This window comes from Rana temporaria, chromosome 3 (assembly GCF_905171775.1).
Source record: "Rana temporaria chromosome 3, aRanTem1.1, whole genome shotgun sequence".
NCBI lineage: Eukaryota > Metazoa > Chordata > Amphibia > Anura > Ranidae > Rana > Rana temporaria.
In genome coordinates, this window is record NC_053491.1 from 331127641 (window position 1) to 331140373 (window position 12733).

The 12733-nt window shown below is 46.2% G+C and overlaps 1 protein-coding gene across 5 annotated transcripts in view; it reads left to right on the forward strand.

The window, feature by feature from the left end:
* Nucleotides 1-12733, forward strand: part of RNF213 (ring finger protein 213) — a 520350-nt gene that overhangs the window by 446596 nt on the left and 61021 nt on the right. For all 5 annotated transcript variants that reach the window (XM_040345008.1, XM_040345007.1, XM_040345006.1 and 2 more), the window contains one exon: nucleotides 5808-5842. In XM_040345008.1, the coding sequence (XP_040200942.1) occupies nucleotides 5808-5842 (35 nt within the window). The remainder of the gene's footprint in view (nucleotides 1-5807; nucleotides 5843-12733) is intronic.

Genomic DNA, 12733 nt, shown 5'->3' on the forward strand with positions numbered 1-12733 from the left:
TTGTTGTAAGCAGGGGTACCTCGGTATTGTACCATGGCTCGGGATCAAGGGATGTAAAAGGTGCCAAAAAACAAAAGGGTTCCCCCCCCCGGATTCTGAGGATACGAGTCAGGCTATGCCAGTACTCTCCCCACCTATTAACCCAGTGGTGGGCGCCTTTGTTGAGCCAGTAGGGGGGTCTGGTGCTGAGGCTGGCCCAGATCCACCCAACCCTGTGTTTGTCACAGAGGAAATGCTAGCCGTCTCCCTAGGAGGGCTAGAGAAAAGATTGGCGGCTATGATCACTAATTCTATACCAGGCAAGAAAGGGACTAGATCCCCTTCGCCTAAATGTGTATCCTCAGATGCTGAAGTTCTCTCTCCGGAGGAATTAGAATTTCAGGAGGACCAATTGGACCAGAACCTAGAAGGTTCATAGGTTGAGGAATCTACTGTGGAGGAACCATTCTCAGCCTCCAAAGCGGAGAGTCTGTGGGTCCAGTCTTTGACGGACATGGTCCGCTCGGCATTTAAGTTGCCCTTACCAGAGCCTCGGGTTACGGCAGTTTCCTCTTTGGGCTCTTTAAAAGCGACCTTGAGCAACACAGTTTTTCCGGTCCATCCTCTGTTAGAGGAATTAATCTTCCAGGATTGGGTACGACCAGACAGAATTTTTCTGCCGCCTAAAAGATTTTCGGTTATCTACCCTATGGAAGAGAAGTTTTCTAAAAGGTGGGCACTCCCAGCTGTGGACGCAGCAATCTCATGTGTAAATAAGTCATTAACTTGCCCGGTGGAAAACATACAAATGTTTAAAGACCCGGTCGATAAACGTTTAGAAACACTTTTAAAAGCTTCCTTTGCTACGGCAGGAGCAGTGGTACAGCCAGCAGTGGCTGCTATCGGGGTCTGTCAAGCTTTAAAAGACCAGACAAAACAGATGCTTAAAGACATTCCTGCCCAGCAGGCAGAGGAGCTATCTGATATTCCCAGAGCTCTGTGCTTTGCGGTGGATGCTATAAAGGACTCCATCCAGCAGGCGTCTCGTTTATCACTATTTTTAGTGCATATGAGAAGGCTCTTATGGTTAAAGAACTGGGCGGCGAGCCCCCATGCAAAAAACTTCTGGCAGGCTTTCATGGGGGAAGACTCTTCAGAGAAGATCTGGATAAATACATTCAGACTATTTCAAGTGGCAAAAGTACCCTTTTACCAGTCAAAAAGAAATTCTGGGGTCCTGCTAGGCAGCTCTCCCCTGTTCCGGGGCCCTCAAATTCCAGGCAGTATCGACGGCCTCCTGCGCGATCAAACTTTAACAATAAATCGCAGGGACAGGCCTCTGGAGGCAAAAAGCCATGGTATCGCAAACCAGCAAAACCAGACCCTAAGTCTGCTTTATGAAGGGGCGCCCCCACCCACGAGGGTGGGGGGAAGGCTTTGTCTCTTTACAGAGATTTGGGAAGCCAACATCCCCGACAAATGGGTCCGGTCTTCGGTGGCCACAGGCTACAGATTCGAGTTTCTAAAGTTTCCTCCACCTCATTATCAGGAGTCAAGGGTACCAAACGATCCGACAAAAGAGGCCTCATTACTGGCGGCATTGGATCGTCTACTTTGCCAGGGCGTGATAGTAGGGGTTCCAGCCCAAGAGCAAGGGCTAGGTTTCTACTCCAATCTGTTTATCATCCCAAAGCCCAACGGCGATGTCAGGCCAATTTTGGACCTAAAGGGTTTAAACGTTTACCTAAAGGTTCAATCTTTCCGGATGGAATCCATGCGGTCGGCAGTCGCCGCCCTCCAAAAGGTCGACTTTCTGGCTTCTATAGACATAAAGGATGCTTACCTTCATGTACCGATCTTTCAGCCACATCAAAGATTTTTACGCTTCACGGTGGCTCAGCGTCATTTCCAATTTGTGGCGCTCCCTTTCGGGCTGGCTACGGCCCCCCGGGTGTTCACGAAGGTCCTAGCTCCAATTCTAGCCAATCTAAGGATCCAAGGGGTCACGGTCCTAGCCTACTTGGACGACCTCCTAATCATAGATCACTCGCCTCCTTGCCTGGAGCGAGCAGTGGCCCTCACGGTTCAGTACCTCGAGAGGTTGGGTTGGGTCCTAAACCGAGAAAAATCAGCATTTCAATCCACAAAGCAGTTGGAATATCTCGGCATGAGGTTAGACACGGAACAGCAAAAGGTGTTCCTGCCTCTGGTAAAAGTCGAGGCTATCAAGGAATTGATACATCTGGTTCTAAGCAAAAGAGACCCAACTATTCGCCTATGTATGCGATTACTAGGCAAGCTAGTGGCCACGTTCGAGGCGGTACCTTACGCTCAGAGCCACACTTGCATCCTACAAGCAGCCATTCTGACAGCATGGAGCAAGAGAGCACAGGCCTTGGAATTTCCTTTACCTCTATCATCAAGAGTCCGGCAAAGTCTGTGCTGGTGGTTAAACCCTCAGAATCTGCTGAAGGGAAAATCTTTCAGCCCAGTAGCCTGAAAGATAGTGACCACAGATGCCAGCTTGAGAGGCTGGGGAGCGGTCTTGGATGGTCACACCCGCCAAGGTACTTGGGTAGAGGCGGAGAGGCAGTTGCCCATCAATATCTTGGAGCTCAGAGCTGCTCGGCTAGCCCTCTGGGCTTGGACAGCCAAATTGCAGGGGTCCCCGGTGAGAATACAATCAGAAAATGCCACAGCTGTGGCATATATAAACCACCAAGGGGGAACCAAGAGTCAGGCCGCTCAGAGAGAGGTGAGCTTGATTTTCCTGTGGGCAGAGGCTCATGTACCCTGCATATCGGCGATATTCATTCCCGGAGTGGACAACCTGCAGGCGGACTTCCTAAGTCGCCAAACTCTGTCGCCAGGGGAATGGTCTCTTCATCCCCAGGTCTTTCAGACAATCTGCCAGAGGTGGGGATTGCCAGACGTGGATGTCATGGCATCGAGATTCAACAAGAAGCTAGACAGGTTCATGTCCCGGACAAGGGACCCTATGGCCTGCGGAACCGATGCGTTGGTTTGCCCTTGGCATCAGTTCAAACTTCTGTATGCCTTTCCCCCGCTACAGTTACTACCCCGCCTGTTGCGCAGGATCAGAGTAGAGCACAGGCCAGTCATCCTGGTAGCTCCAGCTTGGCCCCGGAGGGCGTGGTACTCACTAGTTTTGAAAATGGCAGTGGGAGACCCTTGGACTCTTCCTCTATGACCAGACCTACTCTCGCAAGGCCCGATCCTGCACCCTGCATTACGGCGTCTAAATTTGACGGCCTGTCGGCTGAATCCCTGATTCTCAGGGGTAGAGGTCTGTCTAGGCAGGTAATCTCTACCCTGATTAAGGCTAGAAAGCCGGTCTCCAGAGTAATTTATTACAGGGTTTGGAGGGCCTACGTAGGCTGGTGTGAGTCCAAGAAATGGCTTTCCCGCAAATATACCATTGATAGTGTTAAGTTTTCTCCAGCTAGGAGTGGATAAAGGCCTGGCATTAAGCACAATCAAGGGACAGATTTAAGCTCTGTCAGTATGGTTTCAAAGGCCGCTGGCCACCCACTCGCTAGTTAAGACCTTCATTCAGGGGGTCTTACGTATTACGGTCAAGTCACCACTCTGTCCGTGGGACTTAAATCTTGTTCTGTCATCTCTGCAGAAACAACCTTTTGAGCCGTTGGCTGAAATTCCTTTGGTTTTACTGACAAGGAAGTTGGTATTTCTGGTCACCATAGTTTCCGCCAGAAGAGTATCAGAGTTGGCAGCCTTATCTTGTAAGGAACCATATCTTATTCTGCATAAGGACAGGGTGGTTCTCTGTCCTCATCCTTCCTTTCTACCAAAGGTTATATCCAGTTTTCACCTAAACCAGGATTTGGTACTACCATCCTTCTTTCCGAAACCCACTTCCAGAAGGGAAGGGTTGCTGCATACCTGGGATATTGTCAGGGCCATGAAGGCCTATCTTAAAGCTAAAGAGAAGATTCGGAAAACAGATGTGTTGTTCATTTTGCCAGATGGGCCCAAGAAGGGGCAGGCAGCTTCAAAATCCACCATCTCGAGATGGATTAAACAGTTAATCACTCAGGCCTACGGCTTGAAGAGGCTGCCTCCTCCTTTATCAATAAAGGCTCATTCTACCAGGGTCATGGGCGCCTCCTGGGCAGCACACCATCCGATCTCTATGGCTCAAGTATGCAAGGTGGCAACCTGGTCATCAGTCCACATGTTTACAAGATTTTACCAGTTGGACGTAAGAAGGAATGCAGATACAGCCTTTGGGCAGGCAGTGCTGCAGGCTGCGATTTAAGACCCTCAGAATCGGGGGCACCCTTGATTTAAATTTAAATTTTAAATGTATTTTCTTGACTAAGTTGGATTTATTATTATTTTGAGTGTACCTCTAATTTAAATCCTGTTGTCTTGGGAAGATGTCTCCCTCCCCTCAATAAAGCATTGCTTTGGGACATCCCACATAGTAATGAATATGCCTCTCTGTGTCCCGTGATGTACGAGAAAGAAAAAGGGATTTTTAATACAGCTTACCTGTAAAATCATTTTCTTGGAGTACGTCACGGGACACAGAGCTCCCACCCCTCTTATGGGGACCATTTTTGGGAGGCATACTGCTTGCTACAAAACTGAGGTACTCTTCCTATGGGAGGGGGCTATATAGGGAGGGGACTTCCTGTTTGAGATTGCCAGTGTCCATCACCTGAAGGTACTCCATATAACCCACATAGTAATGAATATGCCGCTCTGTGTCCCGTGATGTACTCCAAGAAAAGGATTTTACAGGTAAGCTGTATTAAAAATCCCTTTTTTTCAGTATGAAGGAAGGTGTCCCTGTGACCACGCATCCATTTTATTGTGTGCAGGGGTACAATACGGGGGTAGCTGGCAGGTATGGCAGAGGTGGCATAGTGAGGGTCAAAGGCATGCCCTTCACAAAGAAGGAAGCATGTCAGTAGAGTGACAGCCAACATGCATGGTGGAGGTGACCTAGTGAGAGTAAAAACCATGCCAGTCCATGGGATGCCAGCATATATGGCAAAGGTGGTATAGTGAGCTCAACTTCTCAAAAAATAAGCATGTCATTACAGTGACAGCCAGCATGTATTACATTGGTGGCATATTTAGGGTCAGGGCCATGCCAGTCCAGCAAAAAGTAAGCATGCAGGTACAGCAACAGCAGGTACATATAGAAGGGGTGGCACTTAGAGGATGAGCCATGTCAGGCACACAGAAGGAAGCATACCAGTACAGAGTTAGCCAGGTGGCATGTATGGCACATGGAGGTTGAGGACCATGCCATTTCATTGGCACGGCACTGAAGACACTATACCCAGCATGACATGCGCCCAACCGATGAAGGTGGTCTTTCCAGTACTGTACTGGCCCACTAGCATCACAATGGGCAGCCCTCTACTCAGCACTGCTCTGTTCCTGTCCAGCCTCCAGCACCACCCCCAAGAACTACTACTTCCAGTCATCAGTTACCTGATGCTGGGGCGGGGCATGCAAACTTGCACAGAGTGCATGGTACACAGGTATCGTCTGTCACAGTGATAGATAGGCGGCACACCATGTTACAGGGCACCACAGCGTCCACTGGCTGAGTCAGCAGGTGGCAGTGAAGATGTATTAATATGGAACAAACTGTGTAGCAATACAGGACACAGCATGTCAGCCTGAGATCTGGAACAATCCGGGATTATGTAGCACAGGTGGCAACCCTAGTGTAAGTGGACATAAAGCAAGATAGAAGTGCTTTTTTTTTACACCTGCCTGCAGATCTACCTTTAGTGTTTTAAACCTTTTATTTTCTCTTCTTACAGTTTGTCCCAATGGCCACTACTGTGCCATCGGAGAGGTAAGCTAGGCTTGATTATAACTTTGCACATATTACATTATTGTGAAATATTAATATGCCTGGTGTATTCTTAATAATAAGAGCATGGGTACAAGTGAGAATCAACCATAGAGACATGTCAAACATTGAAAAAATGCAAGGTCAAAGGAGCACCATGAGCATCGATCCACCCATAAAGTAGTGTTTGCTCCATTAGCAATGGCAAGGCTTAGTAATAAGAGAGGAGATGTAGCTGATTCTTCTGGACCACTTATTAGATTTGGCACTGCTTCCTTCCAACCTATTATACATACAGACGGCAGCTACAAGAAAAAGAGGCTGGAAAGGGATTTTAGGGTGAGACAAAGTGCAGATTTTCAGGCAGACAGTTGACAAGTTAATCTGGTCAGAGTCAATTTGTTGTAATCGGAATAACAAAATATAACATATATATATATATATATATATATATAAAGTTATTTCTTATTGGTTGCCATGCATTACCACATAATGTATATGAAGGCTTTAGTCTTTGGCTTCACACACGTGGCTGTACACAGGACCTACATCCGTCCATTGAGATGGAAGGGAAGAGGCGGCTGTACATAGTTGTTGTGGGGCTTGTGTAAAGCACTTGCATGCACAAAATGCAGTTCTTTCTCTCTCTCTTTCTCTATCACTTTAAATTGTTTTATTGCAGCTGGGGGTGACTTTGGACCAGCAACAACTCCTGGCTCTCTAATAGTGGCACAGTATAGCAGTTTTATCCACACAACCTGGGTTCACAGTGGCCTACAGGTGCTTGACAACAAGGCACACCCCACCCTCTTAAGCAAATAGGAAAACGGTCATGTAGACTTGCTAGCTCAGGCTCATGACTTTGACAGGGGTGATAGTTTATCTACCCAGGGTCCCAGTATCCTTTACTCTAATGGTTTTCCCTAATCTGAATAACACTGCCTTCTTCAGACCATCATTCTTGAGGATGATCCTTATTCTAAGGATTTGGATCTGAATGACACAATTGTAACATTAATTTTGCCCAAACTGAAGGATACCATTGCTACCCTTATTGACGCTCGATGCTCTTGCTTGGTGTTTGAGCAGCTGGGATCTGTCCATCCCAAGTTATTCATCATGGGGTCCAATAATTGCCTAAATGAAGACTTTCCCAGTCCACTCGCTGGTAGAGCCTGCCCTAGCTTCACCCAGGGAACATTTTTACTTCTGATACGATTTGCTCTGCAGTATCCATCTGGGGAAAGTTTCCTATGTAAGTGGGCAATTCCTCTCGTAGATCCAGCATTTTCTTGTCTTAAAGTGAAACTTTACTCTCTCAATAATTTAAACTAGTTTTAATCCTTATGCTTCTAGCCTTAGTATATAGATAATAAGTTATATTATATTTACTTGTTTTAAAATATATTATATTTACTTTTTTCTTTACATTTCTTCATTTGTTTTCTGGTTTCTGGACTAGGCCAAAATTATGTCATACATCCCAAGAGTCTTAATTTGCTCTTTTTTTTATTTTATCTGGAAAAGGGGAGGGGAGGGGTTTTCTCAGCTAAGCACATTCTCCTGCCTGCATGCCCAAGCTAAGGGCACATTTATTCCAGGAAGTAAACACTAAACAAATGATCAGTCCTTACTCAAGATAGGCATGGCTAAAAATGCTAGGATGTGTTTTTCAAAGTGATTTCTTAACATAAAGTTTGGAGGCATGGATGGATGGTAGAACTTAGTAAATGTATGGACCGAAGACCAAGTAGCAGTCTGACAGATCTGAGCCATGGAGGCCTGGTGATGCACTGCCCATGAAGCACCAACTGCTCTAGTCGAGTGCGCTTTCACCTGAAAAGGAGGAATCTTCTTTTGTAAACCATAGGCCTAAATAATGACTTGTCAAATCCAACATGCAATAGTAGATTTCGACGCTGCCTGGCCCTTCCTTGGGCCTTGTGGCAGAATAAACAGACAATCAGTCTTTTGTATTTGAGCCGTAGCTTTCAGATAAACTTTTACCGCTCTTACAACATCTAGAGAGTGCAGACTCTCTTCCTCCACAGACTGCGGATCCGGAAAAAAAGGCGGTAGGACTATATCTTCAGATGAAATCCTAAAACCACTTTAGGTAAGAAAGTCGGGTGAGGACGCAGCACCACCCTGTCATCATGAATAATCATATATGGTTCTTTACATGAAAGCGCCGCCAATTCCGATACCCTCCTTGCTGAGGATATGGCTACGAGAAAAAAATGTTTATTTGTCAAAAGACTTAAAGGGGTTGTAAAGGTAAAACAATTTTCCCTAAATAGCTAACTTTACCTTAGTGCAGTCCTCCTTTACTTACCTCATCCTTCGATTTTGCTTTTAAATGTCCTTATTTTTTCTGAGAAATCCTCACTTCCTGTTCTTCTGTCTGTAACTACACACAGTAATGCAAGGCTTTCTCCCTGGTGTGGAGAAAGCCTCTTGAGGGGGTGAGCAGGAGGGTCAGTGGCGCTGATCCACCGCAAACCTTAGAAATCTTTGGTGAGTGGGGACTATTGGCACATGTAGATATGCATCTCTGATGTCTATTGATGCCAGGAATTCTCCTCCCTGGAGGGTGGAAACAACTGAACGGACAGACTCCATGCGAAATGAGCGGATGTTCAGAAACTGATTCAGGCTTTTCAGATCAAGAATAGGTCTTATATCCCCGTTTTGGTTTTGGAATCGTGAAAAGGTTTGAGTAAAAACCTGATCCTTAAACCTCTGGGGCTAACTCTATGATTACCCCTTGGGACAACAGGTGTTCCAGGGCCAAAAACAAAGGCTTTCTTTTTTCTGGATCTTTGGCAATTCTTGATCTCCGAAAACGGGGTGGTGGAAGTACTCTAAATTCCAGCTTGTAGCCTGAGGACACCGTGGAGATGACCCACTTGTCCTGAACTTCGTCCCGCCAGGCGTTTGAAAAGTGCAGCAGCCTTTCCCCCACTCGGCCGAGCGGGGGTGTCCCTTCATAGGGACGTTTTGGAGTTCTGCTTTGAAAATCTTGAACCCCAAGTCCTTTTTCTGTCCTTGGGCTTGGCTCTGGGCCTTTACCATAGTAATAGACTGGGGAGGCTGTCGCCACTGCCTGGAGAATGAGGTTCCAGCGGCTGGGGAAAGAGAACGCTTAAATGAAGGACGATTACTCTTCTTTTTAAGCGGCAACAGAGTAGACTTGCCTCCGGTAATCTTTTGAATTTATCCAAATCATCCCCAAACAGGCGTCCTCCACCAAAGGGGAACGCTGCCAAGTATCTTTTGCAAGAAACCTTGGCTTCCCAATGTTTCAACCAAAGGGACCTGCACATGTGTGCCAGCAGGAGATTCAAGCGGGGTGCTTGCTCAACAGAGTCCATAATCGCATCAATCACAAAACACAGGGCCTTAGGAAGGTCCTCATAAACCTCAATCTCCTCTGTAGGGAGGAGCTTAACTATCTGCTTCATTTGTTTCTTACGGGAACTGACATTTACCAATCGCTGCAACTGCAGGTTGTACTACAGCACTGGCCATAGAGGAGGAGGCTTTCATTAAAGATTCCAGCTTTTTATCAGTTGGATTCTTTAAGCCCTGAGCATTGTCTATAGGACAGGTCAGGCTTTTGTTTGCACAAGAAATAGTTGCATCTATAACAGATACTCCCCATTTCTTAGTGAAACCTTCCTCCATAGGATAAAGGAGGGAAAACTGCTTAGGAGGAGAAAACAGTTTATCTGGGTGAACCCAGTCATCATGCATCAGTTTATCCAGCAAGGGATGAACTGGAAAGGAGCATGCAGCCTGTGGGGATTTCCGGGATCCCAAAGAAGAAGCAGAGGACATAGAAGCTTCAACAGGAGGCAATTTGTAAGTGGCACGCACCATCTCTGCATAATATTGCACCTGCATCTTTAGCGACTGAGAGGTAGAAGGAATCCTCTCATCCTCGGAGTCCTCAGACTGCACATGATCCTCATTCTCCAGAGAGGGATTTTTCACCCTTAGAATGCTCATCTGATGAGAGAGCCAGAGCAGATGAAGGGGGTCTACCCTGTTTTCTGCTACCTTTTAAGGAGTTTGCGATTATATTAGCAATGCTTTCTTCCAAGCCATCCAGGCAACTTTTAAAGTGTCCTCAGTGACGTATACAGGAGCTGCCATAGGAGAAGCTGCAAAACCAGACAGGGGCACATGATCATCCTGTGAGGCTACTACCAGACTGACAGAGGGGAATGGTAAACTGCAGGCAAGCTCAGAATCCTTAGCCATAAGCGGGGATTTCCTGGTGCCTCTTTTACTAGCCCTTGTACCTCTTTTGGGTGACTTAGTCCTTACTGCAAAGCAAAATGCAATCACTGTTTTGCTATAGTCTTACAATACACAAATATTAGCTCACTACACAACCTGATGCCGAGTAGGAGTCTTAGGTTTGCCTGGTTCAATCAGTCTCTTGGCGCCTGCACACAGGTGCGCCGTGCCTGTGCACGGGCACGAGCAACCACTGCCCTTCCCCTCTCCACCTGCCTATAGACAGTATAAAGCGTGCTCACGGCATGCGCGCGCGTCGACCGTCATGGCGTCGCCCTAAGGCGAAGAGGAAAGGAGAGCAGATCACTGGGGCTTCTTGGGGGGACCCCTGTATGCATTTTTTATGGCAGAGCCTGCAGCGGAGGAGGTGAGTGGTGTTTAACTGACTGACTTCACTGAGCGTGTCCTGGATGGCTATGTAAGAATACACCAGGTATGTACTTACTCCCTCTAGTGGTGAAAACCATAAAATACATCCTACTCACAGAAGATAACATTTATATAAAATTATCCTCTCTTACCTTATCCCCGCCGCAGGAAAGCTACTAAAAGTAGATCCAGCCTTCACCCATCACGGCGGGTATGTTGTGCCAACCTTCAGCTTTCCATGGGTTCTTACTTAGAGGAACCTCATACATGGACCTGTAGAAGACTCTGCCAGTAACTTTCCGTGCCACAGTTGCATTAGTACACCAAAGCCTGGATCCCAGAGCCCAGACCTCCGCAGAGAGACATTACAGGCAAACCTTGTTTCTTCTTTACACGAGGCCCGGGTACCACTCATCTTAGGCTTTTAATATCGGCCCTAGGTATGGATCCGGTAATAGCTCCTAGGCCTCAGCAGAAGACCATCAAAACAGCTTTTTCTTCTTAGCACATGTTCAGCGTGACAAACCACCTCAGACACTGGCGCTCTCCATTTTGGAGGGGTTATATAGGGGAGGAACTCAATTTTAATTGGGTTTAACAGTGTCCAATCACCTGTGGTGACTACATAACCCATTAAGTAATTAAGGCTCTGTGTCCCATGATGTATGCGCAATAAATTTACCTTCTTCTTTTCCCACAAATAGAGCTTTCTTTTGGTGGTATTTGATCACCTCTGTGGTTTTTATTTTTTGTGCTATAAACCAAAAAAATCAACAATTTTGAAAAAAAAAACAATATTTAAAAAATGTTGCTATAATAAATATCCCCCAAATTAAAAAAAAAAATCTTCAGCTTAGGCTGATATATATTCTTCTACATATTTTTGGTAAAAAAAATTGCAATAAGCGTACATTGATTGGTTTGCACAAAAGTTTTAGCATCTACAATCTATGGGAAAGATTTATGGCATTTTCGTAATTTTTTTTACTAGTAATGACGGTGATCAGCAATTTTTAGCAGTATTGCAACATTGCGGCAGACAGATCTGACACTTTCGACACATTTTTGCGACCATTGACATTTATACAGCGAATCCGTGCTATAAAAATGCACTGATTACTGTGTAAATGTCACTGGCAGGGAAGGGGTTAACACTGGGGGCGATCAAGGGGTTAAATGTGTGTTCCCTCAGCGTGTTCTAATTGTATGAGGATGTGACTTTGGCCTGATTCATACCTATGCATTTTTTGTGCTTTTTGCAGATTTGCACTACAGAACGTGTCCCATAGGAAACCATGTTAAATGGACTGTAGCGAAAATCTGCAAAATGCAAAAAGCACAAAAAATGCATCGGTGTGAATCGGGCCTTACTAGGTGAGGAGACATATCGCTGTTCCTACTTATTAGGAACAAACGACATGTCTCCTCTTCCCTGACAGCACAGGGATTTGTGTGTTTACACACACAAATCCCTGTGCTGGCTCTCGTGGTCACGCGTGGCCAGCCATGTGCATCGGGTCCCCCACCATGCAGCGGGCGCACGCTTTCGGTGGCCACCAACAGGAAAGGACGGACCCATACGGTATTTCCCCCAGGAGAGCCATTGTGCCGCAGTATATCTGCGCGAGCCGGTCGGGAACTGGTTAAAAATTAATGAAATATAATTTTTGGTTTGTGGTGCTCAGATACAGAGCACCCCCGGCCCCCATGGAGGATAATCCTGTGTTTAAAGCCTCAGTAGACAAAAAGTTAAAGGCCCTCTTTAAAGCTCCCTTTTCCATGCATTCTGTGGTTGCTTTTATGTCAGTTTGCCAGACCATTGCTGTCTTGCCTACACACATGGCCCAAGATCCTAGTTCCATCCTAAGGAATTCTTCAGGCCATAGTCTGTTAGAACTCCAGGTTAAGTCCCTATCAACATGATCATTTGCCTTCAAAGGGTAACTGCTTCTTAAATGGGTGGAAGCTCAACTGACCACTATTTAAGACCAACGCCTGTTTGTTCTCTCCTTTTGAAAAGTACATCAAGCTAATTACAGGTGGTAGGAATACTCTTCTCCCCCAGAAAAACAAAGCTTGCACCTTTACACAGACCCGTACCGCTCCTACTCCCGAGGTTAGGAAAGATTCCTTTCCTCCATTTCAGACTTCCAGTATCAAATCTAAGGCAGGAACATATTTTCATAAAAAGCCATGTCTGGTTTCAAGGCTTCTTCCGAG